At 40.5% G+C, this 21,682-nt stretch overlaps 1 protein-coding gene across 2 annotated transcripts in view; it reads left to right on the top strand.

Annotated features, from left to right (window-relative positions):
* Positions 1–21,682, top strand: part of neurl1b (neuralized E3 ubiquitin protein ligase 1B) — a 49,813-nt gene that overhangs the window by 14,095 nt on the left and 14,036 nt on the right. Inside the window, exon 1 of one of the 2 annotated variants that reach the window (XM_013133544.4) lies at positions 15,839–16,135. The exons of the other annotated variant lie outside the window; for it this stretch is intronic. Coding sequence (XP_012988998.2) covers positions 16,108–16,135 — 28 coding nt within the window. The 5' untranslated portion in view covers positions 15,839–16,107. Of the gene's footprint in view, positions 1–15,838; positions 16,136–21,682 lie in introns of those variants that run through there. 2 annotated transcript variants of the gene reach the window in all.

Here is a 21,682-nt window from a genome sequence, read left to right as displayed (position 1 = left end):
GGGACAACAATCCACTTTTAAAACTACAGCAATTGATCTTCTCAGTTCCCAGACATTTACAGAGTGTTGTGAAAAGAAAAGGTGATGCAACACAGTGGTAAACATGCCCCTGTCCCAACTATTTTGACATGTGTTGCTGATTGTTAAAAAACAATCACATTTCTCACTTTCAACATGTGATATGTTGTCTTTTTATTATTTTCAGTCCAAAACAGGGATAAATGATTTGCACATCATTGCATTCTGTATGAGAATTGTTTTAGAATTGGTTTGGTGGTATAAAGGTCAAATAAATTAATATTATAATATCCTGCCTTCTGTGTAGAGGTGGGTAGTGTACTTAAAGTATGTCTCACTACCTCTCCCTTTTTGTCTCCCTTTCTATCTCTATCTATAGTAGTGGAATGTACAGTGTAAACCGAGACGGTTCGAAGAATGAAAAATGTTGCATAACTCCAAAGAACCTAGAACCTAGATACTATTTTATTGGACGTTAATGGGAGAAGTGGAACAGCAGTACACAGGGGAATGTGGGTTGCTCACATATGGAGCCGTAACATCGCTTGACAATCAGAGATTTTGTTCAGAGATAACCGGGTTTCTTCAAACCAGAAACCACTGAGACAGTATTTCAGTGTACACAAGGGAATGGGAGGAATGTGAGAGCATGTGGAGACGTAAAGTTGCTTGACAATCGGAGATTATCTTTTGATATTTGTTTTAGTAGTCAACTGTTGATGCATTCACAGAATGTCTTGCATCTCAGCAGCATTTCTTTACGATCTAGAACTGGCGGAATACAGACAATCCACATTAAGGTCTGTTTTTTGCCTTGTATTGTTACTAGTGGTGCCAGGAAACCTGTGTCTTGCATGTCCCTCCGGTATTCTGCCAACTTGTTAGGACCTTCAGAAGGGCTCCCCATCAACTAGTGCCTGTAGTCATGCCTGGATGTAGCTGGCTGTTGGTTCTGAAATTCAAAGACCCCTTTCACAAGCCGTCAAAGTTGTGTTGCTCTCAGAAGTTTCCTATATAGAATGATGAAAATGCCTGGCCTTGCTGTCTGTATGGTAGTTTAGAAGTAAGTGGCTGATCTATTTCTAGACTGTTGCCTTATGGGCGTGTCTGCGTCAGGAAGTTTCAGGGAGCATGGCCTTTGTGTTGACTTGACGAGTCACGCTAAAGAAACTATTGAAGACAGGGTGTGACCTTGGTTGTGCCTGCACGCTCACAGAGTTATAATCCTCAAAGAGCCCTAACCCTCACAGAACCTTAACCCTATTAGAAAAGCTTTCTCTACTCTGTTCTCTGCTGCTGTTTCAATCCAATACATTCTGTATTGTATAGTCCTCAGCCCTTGGCTATCAGTTCCACCCCAGTTGGGATGGAGAGATCATGATTTGTGTCTATCTTTTAAACCTACAGGATGTGCAGCAGGCGCATATAGAATGTTAGTATCCAGAATGAATAGCAGGCTGATACAGAATGTTAATATCCAGAATGTATAGTAGGCTGATATAGAATGTTAATATCCAGAATGTATAGCAGGCGGATATAGTATGTTAATATCCAGAATGTATAGCAGGCTGATATAGAATGTTAATATCCAGAATGTATAGCAGGCGGATATAGTATGTTAATATCCAGAATGTATAGCAGGCTGATATAGAATGTTAATATCCAGAATGTATAGCAGGCTGATATAGAATGTTAATATCCAGAATGTATAGCAGGCTGATATAGAATGTTAATATCCATAATGTGTAGTTGGGTCATACAGGACTCTAATCGGCCCTGTAATTCCATGTCTGTATTTACTTTAGCTCGGTCAGTGGTGCATCCGTTCTACAGCTGCTTTAGAGTGCTGTTCTGCATCCGTCTTTCCTTCGTTCAGACCACATACACACTCACACATACACACACACACACACACAAACACACACAGCTTCTATCCATTTCTTCTCCTGGTCCGAACAGCAAGACAATAGAACAGCTGGAGGAAACCAGGCTAGTGTCCTTGTCCCAAATGGCACCCTGTCCTCTAGGTAGTCCTCCAGTGCCCATAAGGCTCTGATCCACTAGTGCACTACATAGGGAATGTGTTGCCATTTGGAATGTAGTCATTGTCTCACCTCACATATGGTTAAACACACTAAAGGGCTCCTTTAAGACACTTCGCTCAGACCGACCTGACTTACAGAGAACACACTTCGCTCTGACCGACCTGACTTACAGAGAACACGCTTCGCTCAGACTTACCTGACTTACAAAAACATGCTTCGCTCACAACAACCTGACTTACAGAGATCACACTTCGCTCAGACTGACCTGACTTACAGAGAGCACGTTTTGGTCTGACAGCCCTAACTTACCTTGTCAGTCCTATTGCTTTACTATGCAATGTAAGTTTTGTATAGTAATACTATACTACATGAGATATACTACTGCTTTTACAACTCATCTACTTTATTATTACTACTACTGTTCTACAATCGATACACTACTCCAACTCATCTCCCTTACTAGTACTACTTTTTTTTATCATACAAACACCTCTCTATTCTCTCCATCTCTTTTCCTAGATGTTCAGCTTTGTACAAAGCAATAAAATTAGCAAGAGAGCAACTGTCCACCCTCTTTTACACTGTTTTCTAAAAAGGCTAAGGGCTCTGGCTGCTGTTTGCCTGCAGGCCATCTATAACCATGTGACTAGCTACAAAGGATGAAGTTAAATGACCTTAGCAGAAGCATCTGACAATATTAGAATAAACAAGCTGTAACGTTAACAGAAGATAGATGGCCATGAATTCTAAATGTCATAACAACATAATTCTGTTTCACAGAGAGCAGTGAGGCAGAGACACAGAGACACAGAGAGGAAGTCAGCAGACACAGAGAGAGAGAGATCAGTAGTGAAGTCCAGTGTTGGGCCCCTTGAAATGAAATGTTGCCTGAGAGAATCTGTAATCTGTATCTTATCATGTGATAAGATAATTGGACATGAATTTGATTAAAACGATTTCCACTAATGAACTAAGTAATGACCTGAGTAATGAACTGATCTGAATGAAGTGATCTGCCGTGAATGTACAGAAAAACATATTTCTATTTCCAACATTTCTTTCCAATTTTAAAATAGAAATTCCATAGGGGTCATATAGAAGTGTTACTAGTCACTGTATAGTCTACCCTTCAGTGTTAAGGAGCCTAATATAATAATAGTGCACTATAAAGGGAATAGGGTGTCATTTAGGGCTTAGTCTACTTCACCTCGCCTGTCTGTCTGTGACAATAGCAAGATGGCAGTGTGTGACAAGTGAGATGACATCTTATGGAATCTGAAGATTTAACTGCCTTGAATGGAACCAGAACTGCAGGAAGAATCTTCCAAACACCCCACACCACATCTCATACTCCTGTCTGTCCGCTAGTATGTTAGGTTTTTCTCTCCTTATCTCTGGGGTGGACAGAGCTGTAAGCTCTACGTAGATAAGCATTATGGTGTTGTAGTAGGTGCAAGCTTGTTGATGGGTGTTTACGGTATTGATGGGGTTGATGGGTATTGATGGGGTTGATGGGTATTGCTGATGTTGGTGGGTATTCATTGCATTGATGGGTATTCATGGTGTTCATGGGTGTTGATGGGTATTAATGGTCTTGATGGGTATTTATTGTGTTGATGGGTATTGCTGATGTTGGTGGGTATTCATGATATTAATGGTATTGATGGGTATTTATTGTGTTGATGGGTATTGATGGGGTTGATGGGTTTTCATGGGGTCGATGGGTATTGCTGATGTTGGTGGGTATTGCTGATGTTGGTGGGTATTCATGATATTAATGGTATTGATGGGTATTAATGGTCTTGATGGGTATTTATTGTGTTGATGGGTATTGCTGATGTTGGTGGGTATTCATGATATTCATGGTATTGATGGGTATTAATGGTCTTGATGGGTATTTATTGTGTTGATGGGTATTGCTGATGTTGGTGGGTATTCATGATATTCATGGTATTGATGGGTATTAATGGTCTTGAAGGGTATTTATTGTGTTGATGGGTATTGCTGATGTTGGTGGGTATTCATGATATTCATGGTATTGATGGGTATTAATGGTCTTGATGGGTATTTGATTGAATTTATGGTTTTACCATGGTTTCAATTGTGCCAAATTACAAATCAAAGAAAACTGTTTCTTGCAAATTCAGCAGGCCATGGTGTAAAATAGGCAGTGTCATGCTTCTTTTATTTCCTATGGTTAATGTCATTGATGTGCTTTGCTATTGGCCTATGTATAATTTTTCACAGCTCCTATGAATTAAACAACAGTATAGTCAAACTACCTGTTTCCTGTGTTGACTTTTGAAATGCATCTTGTCATTAGTAAAGCGATCATGTCATAGGTATTTAACATACATTTTTTTTACTATAATTTATTTTTTTTACTATTTAAATATGTAATATTCATTTATTTTATGGATTTTATTTTATTTTACCCCTACTGGTCTCTGTAGGATGATGCCAAAACATCTGGTGACGTAGGACATCAAATATAACCGTCCCTCAATATGTGGCTTAGCCATCTAATACAGGGATGGTGGAGTTAGCCATGACTTAATAACCCTGGTTAATTCTAAAGGACACTAAGATGTGCCACATTGTGTAACTGTTTATCCAGAGACTGAAACTAGATATATCAGAAGTTACCTTCTCAAACTTATCATACCAGGTAGACAGGACTCATGCTGAAGGGGTCCGCTAAACAGGGAAAATGAGTTGTTGACAAAATCTATTGTGACTCAAGTTGTACACAAAAATGACCATGGCTAGTTTAAATACTGTGTTTCTTGATAAAAAAAAATCTATGTGAATATTAGCTTTCCCAGCACAGGTGAAACCTCAACCTCAAGGACAGCAGTTGCAAAGCATCCTGGTCAGATAGGGTGTTTCTATAAAGTTTACCAAGTGTGTGTGTGTGTGTGAGTTTTTATTTAAATTTTGTATAAAAAGACATTTATTGGATTCAGTGGAAACATATGGATAGAAAGCCCTTCTGTCAGCACCACAGATTGTCCTGGTTTCGTTTCAAGCATTTTGCTCTCTCTGTGTGGCTTTTGGTAAACAGATAACCAGAACAACATTGCTGTATGAATATAAGCCTTTGTGCTGTGGCTGGCTGGCTAGCTGGCTGGGTGACTTGCTGTGTGGGTGCCGGACTGACTGGTTCACTGGCTGGCTGACTGGTTGGGTGGGTGTCTGACTGACTGCCTGGCTGGTTGGCAGACAAGGTGACTAGCTGGCTGAGTGGGTAGCTGACTGACTGGGTGGCTGATTGGGTCCATGTTTGTTTGATGCAGAGGCAATTCTGGTTAGGGTTGCTTCCCCAATAGATCAATTTAATGGGTCAGTATTTGTAACGGGACAATTTGGGATACAAGCAAGGTACAGTGTGCTATGCTATGACTCAATGTCACCATTAGAAATGGTGGCTTTGAGTTTTGGACAGAAGCTGTCTCTTGAGACAGAGTTAACAGAGAGGGAAAAGGAGACAATGAAATAAATATGAAAAAGAGTTTGTGAGAAAGAGTGAGAACGGGAAATAAAGAGAGAGAGAGCGAGACCACCACAAAGCAAGCCCCAGTCTGTCAACAAGACATCTGCTCAGCATTTCTTCAGCGCCTCTGGATGTTTTGAGGGGGAACTGTAGTCCTTCACAGTCAAACAATCAAAACAACATTGTAAGTATATGAGAACCTCCAGAAAGTGTTTTTGTTTAGAATACATAAAAACGTAAATCTATGTTGAATGAGTGCAGATTGGGCTGGAGTTATTTTCCCCATAGGGGCAGTTTTTCAGGGGATAAACTATGACATAGAAATAGACCGTAGAATTGGGAATTAGAACACTACAATGTACTTTAGTTTTGTTTTAATGGGCTAAAAGGCCAGCTGTTGGTCAGGATATTGGTCAACCGTGGCTTCCCACTGCTAAACACGTTGAAACAATGAGTTTGAAGAATTTACATGCACCACAGGTTTATTAGATATCTAGTTAGTCAGTTATAGTAATGATTCCTTACATATTCAAATAAACCAATAGGCCAATAATCCACTCCAATATTCCATTCATTGCAGCTGGATACTGGCAGAAATCAGCTAATCATAGGACTCATAGGGCCAATGCTGTATAACATGTTTAACTCCAAGAAAATACAATTAATGATAGTGATTTGTTTGAATACTTTTTCAGGCCTTTGACACTTTATTGTACAGGAAAGTGTTGAAAGATAGAGAGACCTTTTGCTGGAAGAGCAGTAGTACAGACTCAGACTCATGTAGCACCAGCGTGTGCACCAGAGGAAGCAGATTAGCCTGCTGGGTCTCCCAGGTCACATTGATGGTGTGTCATTCTAGTGGCTATTTTAGCTGGAAAGTAAAATATGGAAATATACATTGCTTTTACAGTAAATAACAATAGTGATGAGGAAGATGTTTGTTAAAACATTTATAGTATAATTGAGGTAAAATTGTTCAAAGAAAAATCTACAATCAACAAATACATATTTCCCCCCAAAACATATTAGAATTGTTGGCACTACTGCATTAAGTACTTGAACCATCCCCTTGCCAAGATAACAACACTAACTTCTTCGATATAATGTTTGGTGGGAGAACAAATGGCAAAGAGATTGGAGACTGTTCATCTATCATCAGAATTTCTCAGAATGTGGTGTGGCTTTTCATCTTCAGCTTAACCAACAGGTTTTCAGACTGGTTTAGGTCAGTGGAATGGAATGGCCACTGAAAATGCTTGATTCTGTGGTCAGTGAGCCATTTATGTGTGGATCTGGAGGAATACTTTAGATCACTGCCTTGCTGAAATAACCAAAATCTAAAACAATAACTTTAAATAATAAAAAAATATATATATATTCTAATATTTAACAAACTAAGCAAGCTATCTGTTTTTGTGACACCTGCCGTACTGTTGTGGTCTCCTGTTTCAGCTGATTCAGTAGCACGGCGTTGATGTGGATGGAGTCAGAATGTCAAGAACATTATGCTAACCAGGAAAAAGTTGAGAACACTGTTTTGCAAGAGAAACTTGTTCAATAAGGCAGGAACAACCAATACAGCATTAAAAAACGTAAATTGTAATGCAATCCAAAATATACAGTATAAGGTTGCAACTGAATTGTTATTGTTAAATTTGGGTCCTGAGGCAAACCAGTTGAGAACCGCTACTTTAGATCACTTTCCTGCTAAAAGATCCAAACCCGATCCAGGGTTAGCCTCTTTGCAGAGGCAGACAGATTTTGGTCAGGATTTTTAAGGATAATAACTCAAGAGTGTCTAAATGTACAGCCATTATTTACCAGCAAGTAGCGACCTAATGACAGAAATATCCTAACCAGGTTCCCTATACCTTTGGAAGAAAAACTGCCACGTAGCATATCCACTACTATAAAGCACAGTTGGTTAGGTTGTTTTCTACATGGTCATTCCTCTTTTAACACCATCCCTAGCTATATTCTGGCCCGTTCTAACCACGGAACCCAGTTCCAGTCGAAGTTCAAATGATGTTTAGCAAATCATCCTGCACTGTGTCTCTTGATGAGAGTAGAGGCTTTCTTCTGGCAAGAAATGTTCAAATGGCTTGTTGGCATGGATGTGGCATCTAATTGTAGTTTTGTAGACTTGGTGACCCAAAGGTTCAACCAATTCCTGTAATATTTTACTACCCGAACCCTTAAAATTCACTTAATCACAAGCACGTTTAAAGCTCCAGTTGTTTTAAACGTCTTAATTATTGCCCCCAATTGCAGAGATAGCTATTGTTTTATAGTCATTGCCTAATTTATGAAGATCAAAACCCTTTTTGTTTTTTTATGTGTTTTATGTCCTTCTTCATACTGATAGAACTATGTACATTTTGCAATGTGTTTCACCTCAAATTGAAACCCCAGTGAAACATGGATGACCACCTAAAACTTCATAATGACTCAGATGAAAATGTACTGTATATTAATGGAAAGATACTGCTATTATTGTGGTTAATAGGAATTTCTGGGGGTGCCGACAATTTCATGGCAAAGTCTAGATTTCTGTAATATTTTAGATCAAGCCAATAAACAATGATGACATTGGTTACTAAGGGTGCCAATAATTGTGAAGGGCACTGTATTTTGCCTAGACCATAATTCATTTGCACATTATATCACATGCCTTAATTTTTAAATCTGGACATTTCAATACTCCCAGCCATTGCCATTAGACTGGTTTGGACTTCTCCCATACCAAAATGGCTTCCACTTTGTACCAATATAGGGGTTTGAGGGATTATGACATACCTTTAGGAATTTAATAGGATCTCCATGCATTTGACATTAGCATTGGGGTTTGGGGTTTTGGAAAAGAAGCTGCTTACTGATGCAGTGTTAAAGGAAGAGAGAGACCACAACTGGCCAACACACATGGACCCAATGAATCAGATCACCACAAGCACCACCAACCTCCCTGACAGCCAGCTGTTCAACATTTCTACAGTGCTGTTCAATCTGCCCGGGATTCAAAATAATGTAAATGTAACACTTTACAATTCCAGGACTGCATGGCAGTAGATGGTACGCAGCAGGGCCAAGTTTCCATGCGCTCCCAACTAAACAACTGCTCTTCCTCCTCTGCCCTGAGAAACACAATTTTTCTATTATATCTAGATGGAAAAGGTCTTTGGCCTGTCTGTTTAAGAAGCGTGCATCTGTATAGCTGGTGAAATCTCGTTTTCTCCAGTTGCGGTGCATATTTTTCTGTCTTAATCTATTGTTTTCTGGTTCTGTGTCTTAGTTTAAGTTCAATCTATTTCTCTAGGAACCGACTGTAGCTATGAACTGCTGACTGCGCACAGCTTGCTGGCAGCGGATGGCCGGACAGATCACACCAGTCTTGGGCAGCGTAATGTGTGATTGTCATTTCTCCTCTGCCAGCCATTTTACCGACCCCTCCCTCCCCACCGTGCACCCATGGGGAATATCTGGTCTCCAGGATTGTTTGGACTGTCGATCCAAAGCAATCCAGAGTGAACCCTGCCACTCTCTTCATCTGTTTCCCAGTCTGAGGCGGTCAGGTTGTGGCACAGGGCTGCTAATTTCTCCATGGTGGATATCTACTGTTTTCCCTCTTTGGCTCAGCTTTCAAAATCTTCTTTTATACTCCAGGATGCCGATGCGACCTGTCTAATCACACTTATTATTGTTGTCATGTATCGTCCACGAGACACTCTTGGGGGACTTGGATAAGTCTGAGAGTCTATTAACGTGTCATTCCCTGATGATGACACACCGGCCGTGTTAAGGTGGAACATCTGCCCCCCGTATTACATTTTTTCCCACGTCCTTATCTTTCTTGACTTCACCTCAATACTATCTATGACTCCTCCTGTCAAGCGTCCCCCTCAAACCCCAGGAAACTCTATAACACCTTCTCCTCTCTCGTCTCCTCTCTCTCAAAGGCCAAACTTGTGTACGCAATTCCCTTTTCCCTGTTCCCTCGAGATAAAATCCTGCCAATTCTTGCCTCCAACCCCATTGTGTCTTGTGTTTTGACATGGCCACATTGAAATGCCTGCCCCTCCTTTCTATAGCGTCATAGTGTCACAACAATGAAAAACCTCAGGACAATCTCTCAGACCTGTTGACGTCGTCCAGGGATACATCAGACTGCTGGGTAGTAAAAACCCACTGCACACATATCTCTGTCAACTATACTGCGCACGCACATCCCTGTCAACCGCACTGCACACACACATCCCTGTCAACCGCACTGCACACACAAATCCCGGTCAACCGCACTGCGCACACACATCCCTGCCCACACGGAAAACTCATGCAAAACATAAAATGCACATATATGTAGAGGTTTTCTCAACATATATTTACATATGTGCCCTGAATATGTTCATGAAATATTTAACTTATGCTTCTCACAATATCATAATACAATGCATGTCATATATTTTAACCTGGAATATTATGTATTAAAATAATGGAATATATGCATTTAAGCATTTCTCATCAACACATCATGGAATGAACCTTCATAACATTATCTCCCAGATAATCTCCTTGTTACAGTGAGTTTAACTAATTATCGTTGGCAAAATGGGGTGCAAACCAACATAACCACCAGTTTAGGTCTTATTGCATTACATTAATTACTGTGAAAAGACAATAATTATCTTTCACAAACAAGAGCCAATTTGTAAATTGTACAGGATGTATCTACCATAATTTCTATTAAAATCATTGTAAATGCAAGTAAAGGAACAACTGGTTAGTCAGTCATCATAATTTAATAAGGACCTTTATTCACAGTATCATACAACTGCCATTGTGCCACAATACAATGATAAATGTTTAGTTAATACACCAAAGTTTTGACTATAGTTACTGTCAAGCAGCATATAGCAGCTTTTTCAGTTTCAATATAATGAACCACTTTGTTCTCCAAGTTTACATTTAAAAAAAGTCTCGTTATGAAAACATATGCATACATTTTACCACAGTATCATGAATGCCATTCTTTTCTGCAAAAGTACTTTAAAGAAACGACTAGATAATATAAAACAGGAAACAATACAAATATGGAAATACATCAGTTAGATGTAAATGCTAAATGCATATTACCAACTATAATATTGTCATTTATGTAAACATATTTACATGTATTTAAGACATATTAAAACATTTGAAAACGTCCAAAATCGAATATGTATATATTTATATGAAATATATGGCCATATATTATTACTATATGTTTAAACAATATGTAGGCTCATATTAAAAATGTATGTTTTCGAAATATTTGTCAATATATAATATTTCTGTGTGGGTGTCAACCGCATTGCACACACATCTCTGTCAACCGCACTGCACACACATCTCTGTCAGTTGCACTGCACACACATCTCTGTCAGTTGCACTGCACACACATCCCTGTCGACCGCACTACACACACATCCCTGTCGACCGCACTACACACACATCTCTGTCAACCGCACTACACACACATCTCTTTCAGTTGCACTGCACACACATCTCTTTCAGTTGCATTGCACACACATCTCTTTCAGTTGCACTGCACACACATCCCTGTCAACCACACTACACTGTCAATAATATGAATACGAGAAAATTCAATGACGTACTTTGTAATTGGGGTTTTAAAAAAATAAAAAATAATAATCCTCCAAGGAAGAGAGCTGGCATCACCTGTCAGGAGGGTCAGTATGTGTGGATGTGTCATTATTACATTACTATTATGGAAATGTATTACTCCTGCTGCAAAGCCTGTAATAATGAGGTCTGGCAATCAACAGTGGATAAAGGTCAATCGTCAGATGTATTCTCTAAAGCTTTTTTTACATTCAGCTGTTCACAGTAAGTGCTACAGCCTGAACTCTGACAAGAAAGCAGTGCGGAACATCACATTATCACTCCATAAAGAGTTACTGTTACTGCATGGAGAATAACAATACACATGTTTATGACTGTTTCTGTGTGTGTATCCAAGGCGATGACAGGGGTGGGAGGCACTTCACTTCACTCCACCCAAAACCCTCTATTCTCTCCTGCTTCATTTTGCCCCAAACCCACTGTTGTCTTCCGCTTCACTCCGCCCCAAACCTCCATTTCCCCATTCTCATTTCCCAAACCCGCCATTTCCTGCTTACACAAATAACCCCAGAAACAAAATGGGTTTTATCTCTGAGCTAAAATTAGCTAAACACCTCTTGACTCGTTTGCACGCCTACACAAGTTTGTCTGCCAGTGTTTTGGAGGGCAGTCTGTGCCAATTTGAAAATAAAAAGATGACATGCTAAATTGAAATGCCAGAATGATAATTGCTCTATTTTTTTTTAAACCATGAGGACGAACCCCAAGACAATTAAATAGTTTTGTTATAGACTAAAAATGGGAAATTACAAAATAATCTGGAATTTAACACAGAGAAAACTGCAGAGGCGCTGGTTGACTTCAGGAAAACACCCACCACCAAGCCCACCCTCGAGATTCAGGGCTCAGCTGTTAGTTTGGCTGAATCATTTCAGATTCCCGAGGGACCAATATTGGACCACCTCGCGGGGGTCACTGAGAAGCCTCACCAGCGGATGCACTGCTTGTTGGCCACTGTAAGTAAACACTGACGTCAACCTGAATTGTGCTTTATGTCCGTCATTCATCTTCACCACCTCCGAAACTCAGGTTTAGGTCAGGGTCTACCTGCTTAGGCCAATCAGGACCCGAATGTGCACGCCCCCGTTTCCCAAAACGAAGTTGGGATTCTGGGTAAAATGCTAATAAAAACAGAATGAGATGATGTGCAAATCATTTATCCCTGTATTTAAGTAGTACAAAGACAACATGAGGTTCCCCCAGTTACACAGTTAAGGATACTCCAAGAACATTTTAAGAGTTTGGTTAAGAAGGCCCTGTTTTCCAAACAGTCCAACAGGACTGAAGTATCAGCTGCAAGGGGCGGACTGGTCATCAGGCATTTAGGGAAAATTCCAGATGGGCTGTTCCATTTCTATCCCAGTATCCTAAATAATTATCCAGCAAAAAAATTGGGGCTTTGAGGGAAAGAAAACACCAGTATGGGGGCTTCACTGTAAAAAAGTGAGCAGATGTGTCCATGAAGCCAGTGCCAATTTTTCATCCCAGTCCACCCTTGACTGCAGCCCTCCAAGCCTGCGGGATGGACTTGGTTGGCTCCTCAGGGAGGTGCATGAGGCAGGAAACAGCTTGAGAGGAGTCCAGTGCTCAAGGCTATGGGGGGGGGGGGGGGTTGAGTGGAAAGGGGGTTTTCCTCGCACAACTTGGACACTTTTCAAAAATATACAGTAGCAAGACACCAAACAACCACCCGACTAACAGCTCCTTAGTGCTAGTATACTATATCAACCAGCAGGGCACTGGACTCTGCCAGTTTATTTTGATGGAAAATTTCATAAATATTCCGCTAGTTAATCCTGAATGACCTAACCTTAGTTAATGCTGTGTGATATATCCAAGTTTGATCATTCTGTGGTCTAAAACGCCTTTTAAAATGTACAATATCCACTTTAAAATTTCACGTAATTTACCCTCTCATTCAGGAGTGCCTACAAAGAATGCCCCCAAATTTCGATGTACATAAAAAAATACAAATTTCCTGTTGTGGCAGGATTATTTTCCTTCTGTAGCAAGCTGTCTCAACTTAACATATGGCACCTGTACTAGTTAGAGGGGTGAGAAGGAGGTAAGGAAAAAGGGGGGATTTCCATTATTCGGGGCTTAGTGTGAGGAGGGGTGAGGAGAGCAGGTTTTTTTTGTCTTATTGGGGGTCTTCCAGACAGGAAGGTCAAGTCATGGGACTATGAGTAAACCTCTGATTTAATCATTGTAATGATGCTGAGAGGTGTGGTCAGTCAGTTCAGGTCGAAACAACTCTTAGAACTCTTCAACGAACTTGCAACTCATTCCCTGAAACGCCAGTATATAAAAGTAAATATATATACTGAATTGGGTTTAGGACCACAAATGTGTGTCTTTCTAAATTCACAGCCTTTACATTCTTGCATTTCTATACGCAACTGGTTGCATAGTGGCAGATTTTGGAATAATCTTGACCTTAATGAAATTCCAGCAAAGGACATGTAGCTCTTGTAGACACACTGCGTTGTACAGACAAGGACTTGAAACACATAGAGGATCAGAAACACAAAGAGGCTCATGGCTCCAAAGGGGTGTCTGTTCCTCTTCTGGCTTGGCCGGGTGGATATTATAAGAGTACATGATCTTTGAAGTACAAATCATTCATCAAGATATTTTTGACCTACAGATACCCGGTAGGTCAAAAATACCTGCTTCTTAGGAGTAAATATAATTTGGCTTTCATACCCAATCGTTAAAAATAAATCACATCCAGGGGTCCCGTGGAGGGGGGTGCAATTGGCCAGCACCATTTGGGTTTGGGGGGGTTAGTTATTGAATGCGGTTGCCTTGCCTCGTTGTGCTCTAACGACTCCTTGTGGCTGCATGGGAGCCTGTGAGCTCGATCAAGGTAGAAGCCCGGAGAGTGTGTTCCTTCCGGCGCACAAGGACTCTGACCTTGATTTTCATAGGCCAATGTTTTGGAGTTTGAGACAAAAATAGCAACCTGACAAGTTGGGCTGTGGCCAGAAAAAAATATTTGTCAAAATCGAGATCAGCAACACAAATAGGCGGACTTTGTTGTGGGACAGCCAGGAATCGGCAGGCCTGATAGTTCTTAATAGGGTTGTCACCCGACCATTGTAACACTCTGGGTTTGGCCCGATCATCGTGGAGCTCCCGGCTGCTTCATACTACCTGCGCAGTTGAAACCAAGCATGTGCCGCTGAAGCAAAGCCCTCATTGGTTCTTGTTGTGTGCATTTCATTGACACCATTCCATCTGCGTTCATGTCAGACTTTAAAACATGCTGGATGACCCAAAAATATCTGTGGCTAGAGCCCAGAAAGCACTCATTATGGTCCTGTAGGACATTGGCCCAGTTGATTAAAACATTTGTTTCCCTTAAGGGTTAACCTATATAATATTTGTTTCTTATCTGATTATTTGTTTAGGTGTGTTGCATTGTTGGGTCAAGTATTTGTTTATTTTTGCCATTATGATCATTGTATAGTATAAAACGTGTTTTCTTTAGGATTGAATTGTATGGAATAAAAACTGTTCCTTACCCGAGGATGCAGTTTGTGGATGTAGCATTGAGCATCAAAAAGATTAAGACATACTTTAAGGTTTTTATGGTAAATTGAAAGCATAATATGGTAGAAAGAGTCATTGGTTACTCTGGAGATTACAGGATTTACTGACTGAATATCTTTAAAAAAGAGATTTTGGAGATTCCAAAATAGAATTTCTCCATTCCACACACTAAAGAAAAGGTTCTTAGAGGATGCTATTAGGGGTTATTCACTGAAACTGTGTTGGAATCCCAATAAGTAAAGCACGTGACCCATGGACTCTACCAGACACTGGGTATCGTCTCTGGTGATGCTTTACATGGCCTGGACTACAGTGCTCAATTTTTGGAGTTTAAAGTAAATAAAATTACAATTATCCACTCACCCAAAATTTAGAGCAGTGTAGCTTTTTATTATAAATAGCATTGGGAGATTTGATATATGACTTTTTTTAGAAGAGGCTTTGTTACTAAAACATTCAGAGAGATGTTAGGTAGGTCTACAGTTCATAACAATTTTGTGAATGTATCAAGGGATCCACGATTTAAAAACTCAAGTGTCTTCATTGATCCAAGGTTCTGGCATTCTTGCCTGTTCTAAGAATTCTCAGGAATACTATATTCTGGTCAAATATGCTTATTTAGAAAGACATTTTGTTGCTGATGTTCATGTATTCATCACTGCCATTTGCCCTCACTTTTTTTAGTTAGCTTTGTAGCAGTATTATTTTGTGGCTGGATTATGTATTTAAGAAATTATCAAATTACAGTTTAATCAAATGTGTCCATATGTTTGAAATGTCAAAACAAAGAGTTATTTGATGTCAAACAGATAATAATGTGACAAGAGAATCATGGGTATTGTCCCAAAATCATTTTCCTGAATTCACGTTTTCAGCATTCTAGATTTCCTGCTTTTCCGGATTCCATGTTATCTTCCAAACAAGATTGTTTTGTTGCAACCCTAGTCAGGTGCATGTTGCCTCTAGTCTGGGGTCATTCAATGAAACTGTGCAGCTGAGCCTAGCATACTCTGCTTTCATTCTTCCTGAGAGAAATATAGCTTATATGTCTTTAATGTCGTGCAGACTGAAGACGTTACTGAGGAGAGGAGGGGGAGGCATGGTGCGCCAGTTGGAGAGAGAGAGCGCAACTCTGGGTGAGATAACATTACAGAGCATGTCCGCGCTTCAGCAGGGAGACAACGCTGTTTTAACGGTTAACAAAAAGCCCATTCAGAAGGCAGATAGGTCGCTCTTTTATACACAGACATACATGGATGGACAGAGAAATTTTGCATTCCGAAATCACTTGTCGACCGGTGAAACGCGCCAGTGGATATAATGGGCAACACGACACATAAGCCCCTAGGTAAGAGTTATTATTTTATTTGCATAATCGTAACTGCAGAATAATGATGTTCACACAGCTGTCAATCTGTGTTTCATAATTTAAAGCGTTTTGCGATGCAGACTGATAAATAAGGCTCTGGGTTGTCCTCATTGCATGAGAACTAGCGCTGGGGCTGAGCATGCTGCCGCTGTTGCCTGGCGCAGGTCCACCCTGACGACCGCTGCCTCGAGGCGTCGCAGAGGGAGGCACGCGCGCAGCGTGGGAGATGTAGACCGTGATTCTCCAATATATCTTTAAAAACGAAGAGCAGGCTAGCATCTATTGCATTTTTTGAGATTACATACATGTCAATTATTTGAATAATACAATATACAAATATAATTTTTCATCTTCAACGCGAGGGAGAAGTTCAACCGTATTATTCTAAGGGATTCGGATATATATATATATATATATATATATATATATATATATATATATATATCGTGTGGGTAATTGTGATGCACTGCTTCCAATTCACTGATCTGAATCTTCTTGGTTGTTCATTAAGATCTATTAGCATGTAAAAGGAACGTTATAAATCACGTGGTATTGCCGACAAGTTTTCAAGCGCCACCAACTTGCTTTACAGCTGTTGTTTTTCTAACCAGGCTATTGTCTGACTGTATCCATCGTTTCCTTTTAGATTGACCCTGGGTCATAGAGGTGAACCAATGAAACACAGAGCCTAACAAACACACACGTACACACACTGCTCTGCCACTCCGAAAATTCAGAATTGAAAACTGAGGACAAATAGCCACAGGATGATGTTTTGATGTGATTGCTGGACAGACAACACAGAGCCATCGGCTGGGGCAACGCATGTCACTTATACAGACATTTTAGTCGACAGCTCTAGCCAGGGACTGGCCATCAAAACCAGGGACTCTCTGGTAAACTCTGGTAAACAGGGACGTCTGGTCAACCTAATATATAGTGCACTATTGTTTACCAGGACTGTACAAAAGCCATGGAGACAATGAGTGTGAATTCTCCACTAGGCCTGTAGTGGTACACTTAGTGGTTACCATAAGGTTTGAATATGTATTTGTATTTGCAACCACACATTTGGTTATCTTATAAGGTGTCGGAGACATGTTTACGAATGTCCGTGTCCTATCTATTTCAGCAAACAGATAGAAGCCACACTATATGGTTGAAATGTTTATGCCATGTTTATTGCACCGTGTTTTAGGTTGTACTGTCATCAGGCATTAGATATTCTTTCTGAAATTGTGTTGCATCTTTTGCCAAATAAACTATATCTTATCTTCAGTAACTGTTGACAAGGATAAACCTGCAAATGATCTGTGACTGGTTCCTTGTATATTAGATCCTAGTGGTGTATTATTGCTATTATGAAGGGGTTTTTGTCATACCCATAGTAATCTGTCTCTTATAAACCATTTGAATCCTGAATGCTGACTGGCTGATAGCCATGGTATGAGACTGTATACCACAGGTATGGCATCACATTACTTTTTACTGCTCTAATTGGGTTGGTAACTGGTTTATAAGAGCAATAAGGCATCTTGGTGGTTTGTGATATATTGCCAATATACCATGGCTAAGCGCCATGCCCAGCCACTCTGCGATGCGTCGTGCCTAAGAATAGCTCTTAGCTGTGCTATATTGGCCATACACCACAACCCCTTGTGCCTTGTTGTGTACACACACCACAACTTATATCCAATCAGCATTCACGGTTCAAATTACAATGGTCCCTATTGACCGTGGGGAACATTCTCCATGTAGTTGATGAAAACATAAGAAGAAATTCCCCTTGACCATGGCCCCCTTGAAGGGACAAACTGTTCCTTCAATGACCCCCGTTAAGTAATGAACTTCCTCACTGATTTGTATTCATACAGTAATAACAAACACAGACAAGATTCTGGGAAGTTGGAACCAGGTAGAAGATCCAGACCTTTGGGTCACAATGCTTCCACGTAAAAAATACAGCCTGTGGGAAGAACCATGTACTTTCAAGCTATTTCACAGGGGAAAGGGAAATTGAAGGGACCTCGATGAGAATTACACTGGGGTGCAGGGTCAAGGGTCAGGTTCCCAGATATCCTGCCTAGTGTGTCGTCTTGAGTTGCTCATCACTTACCATACCCTCACCTTTATCAATAGCCCTTATATTATAGCTCTAAAAATGCTTCTGTGTGTTTCTGCGAGCAGGTAATCTCCATTTTGATAAAACATGATGTGGCCAGTCATATCTTTTTTCATTCATATATTTTTATTTGGCTGTGGGTATGGACAGAGCGGAGCTAAATGAGGTTCGGATTGGATCACTTTAAAACAGGGAAGGGGGAAAACTGGGTCACGGGAGGTTAGAGTTAAATAAAACAAATGTTATTGAATGTTTGGGGTTTTGAAATAACTGTGTTTTCAGAAATAACGGTTCCTTTGTCTGGCATTTAAATAGGTGAAATGAATTTCACAATCCAGATGTTGTCTCTCAAGCCAAAACGTTGGCCAACTATTGCCTTAAAATGTATTGTGTGTTATAAACTAGGTGTTCCAACACTGAGTGCTGATTGCAAGAATGCCATGGTATATGGGACAGTATATACCACAGGTATGACAATGTGTACTTTTGACCACTGAAACTGCTATGGTAACTGTTTTTAATATTAGGCAATAAGGCACTTCTGTGGTGTCTGGGTATGGGGACGATATACCACTTCACAGAGCAATGTCCAGGAACTCAAAAATGTGTCATGTTAAAAAACAGCCCTTAGCTGTGGTATGTTGTCTAAATACCACCCCCTCATGCCTTATTTCTTAAGAGTAGCCTGCAGTAGGCAGACTGAGTACAGTGTGTAATCTAGTTATCAAGGTGGATTACTGTTTAAGAAGCAGATGATCTATTTATGACGTAGACAGATGGTAAATTTTTGTATCGTGAAGATCGGTTAGACTGCTGACTGATTCTGCTCTGCGCTTCTGGTTTGGGTTAGATGCAATTCTCTGAATGTGTCAAATCATATAATCTCAATATTTCCCCTCTGTTGCCCTCTGAGGCTGCTGATTAGTGGCATCATGCGCTGTAAAGGCTTGGTACTGAATATAATGCATGTAAATATTCCTCAGAACCATATAGAAGTGGGGAAGGGGAGAAGAGGAGTCTTGAGGAGGGAAGGGGAGGAGAGGAGGGAAGAGGAGGAGTGGAGAGGAGTGAAGTGGAGGATAGGGGAGTAGTGGATATGTGGAGAGGAAGAGTGGAGATTAGGGAAGGGAAAGTGAGGGGAGGAGTGGTGGGGAGAAGACGAGGAGTGGATAGGAGGGAAGGGAGGGGGAGGAGAGGAGGGAAGGAGAATAAAGGAGAAAAGGGTGGAGATCAGTGAGCTAGTTCAGAAGAAGTACTGATCTCCCTGTCATAGAGCAGGTTTTGAAGACATACAAACCTACTGCAAGCTATATCAGAAGACGTAGAGACCTTCCTGTCAGTGAGCTAGTTTAGAAGAAATAGACCTTCCCGTCAGCAAGCTAGTTCAAGGCATACAGAACTCCCTGTCAATGAGCTAGCTCAAAAGACATACCCACCTCCCAGTCAGCGAGCTGGTTCCGAAAATATAGACCTCCCTGTCAGCAAACTAGTTCAGTAGACATACAGACCTCCCAGTCAGTGTGTGAGCTTTAAACAGGGTTAAAAACATTGCATAACCATTTTTTTTGTTTACAGTGCAGAGTTTTATTATATTTAGTTAGCTTTGCAGAAATGTGCTTCGATATGGAGTCCATCATTTTTAATGATGTGGAACCTGATCTGGAAAAACTGGGGACGACTAGGGCCCATAGTTTTTCGTTCTTACTTGTCACACACGCACCACAGACACACACACACTATACCAAGCTTGTATCCAGAGCCATCCCAGATGTGTGGATTGCTGTTCTGTTGTTTACAAGGTCATTAGCTCTAATGTCTGATCGGGGCAATGGTCTGTGGAGCATTATACTGAGGGATTGACATGGAGATCAGAGGGAATTAATACATGGTAAACAGAAACTATATCCGTCCTCTGTAGCCAAATTTCCCAAATGGCATGCTATTCTCTATGGAGCGCATTACATTTGACAAGAGCCCATAGCAAATAGTGTCCGATTTGGGAAGCAACCAGTCCTCAAAGCATAGCTCGTCTGGGTTAGTTTAGGTATCCTCCCTGGTATGGTTGGAAAACAGGATCTCAGCTCTGGGTTTGTTTGTGCTTTTGCCAAATTCACTGCCTATTACCAAGCCAAATGTGGCATGATGGCATGAACACACTGCTACCATGGCTAGATAATGAGTTAGCATGATAACATGAACACACTGCTACCACGGCTAGATAATGAGTTAGCATGATAACACGAACACACTGCTACCATGGCTAGATAATGAGTTAGCATGATAACATGAACACACTGCTACCACGGCTAGATAATGAGTTAGCATGATAACATGAACACACTGCTACCATGGTTAGATAATGGGTTAGCATGATAGCAGAAATAGAGCCAGTTTCGTGGACACAGAAATAAGGCTAGTCTTGGACTAAGAAATCAAGCTCAATGGGAATCTACATTTAGATTTCCATTTGCCCTTAGAGTAAGGAGCCCAGCTGGAAACAGAGTCACCACTGACAGTACACTTGACTCGTTGTGGAATCTTCCCATCAAATCCCAGGCAGAATTCTAAACCTGTAAACTATTGAAACTAATCATGATAATGTATCTGTTGTTTTAGTCTGTAGTAACTGCGAGCACAGACTGATGGGGGCTAAATTAATAAATTATTAAACAAATGAAACTATAAAATTTTAGGCAGTTACACCCCGACCCATCTTCCAGATTAGCCAGTAATAGCTCTGAACCCTTTCATAACAATATCTACATACACTGTATTGTATTTCTGTTTAAATGAAGGGACCTATTCTCTGTTCTCTAGCTATTCAAGTGTTCATGGCACATGGAGAGTGTTTGTGTATGTATTATTGTTTCCAGTATCTCAAAGGGTTTGTGCTGCTATAATTACTATTTTCTGTCTGGTAATTAACACCTGTTTCTATCTTCATTTGATTTAAAGGGTTTTATTGGCATGAAAAACACTTGTTAGCATTGCCAAAGCAAGTGGAAAATTAACAAGACATAAATAACAAAAGTGAAAAACAAAATGTTAAAAATATAAATACATCTGTAGTTTTCTCTCAACCAACTCTCATCCCCTTAATTCTTCTCCCTCTCTTTCCACTGCACTCATTCTATCTCCTTACTCTTTCTCCTCTGTCCCCTCTCCCTTCTCTTTATATCTCCTTACTCTTTCTCCTCTATCCCTCTCCCTTCTCTTTGTCTCTCCTTACTCTTTCTCCTCTATCCCCTCTCCCTTCTCTTTGTCTCTCCTTACTCTTTCTCCTCTATCCCCTCTCCCTTCTCTTTGTATCTCCTTACTCTTTCTCCTCTATCCCCTCTCCCTTCTCTTTGTCTCTCCTTACTCTTTCTCCTCTATCCCCTCTCCCTTCTCTTTGTCTCTCCTTA

This window comes from Esox lucius, chromosome 4 (assembly GCF_011004845.1).
Source record: "Esox lucius isolate fEsoLuc1 chromosome 4, fEsoLuc1.pri, whole genome shotgun sequence".
NCBI classification, from domain to species: Eukaryota; Metazoa; Chordata; class Actinopteri; order Esociformes; family Esocidae; genus Esox; species Esox lucius.
The sequence above is the reverse complement of the archived record's forward strand: the minus strand, read 5'-3'. Positions and strand labels throughout refer to the sequence as shown.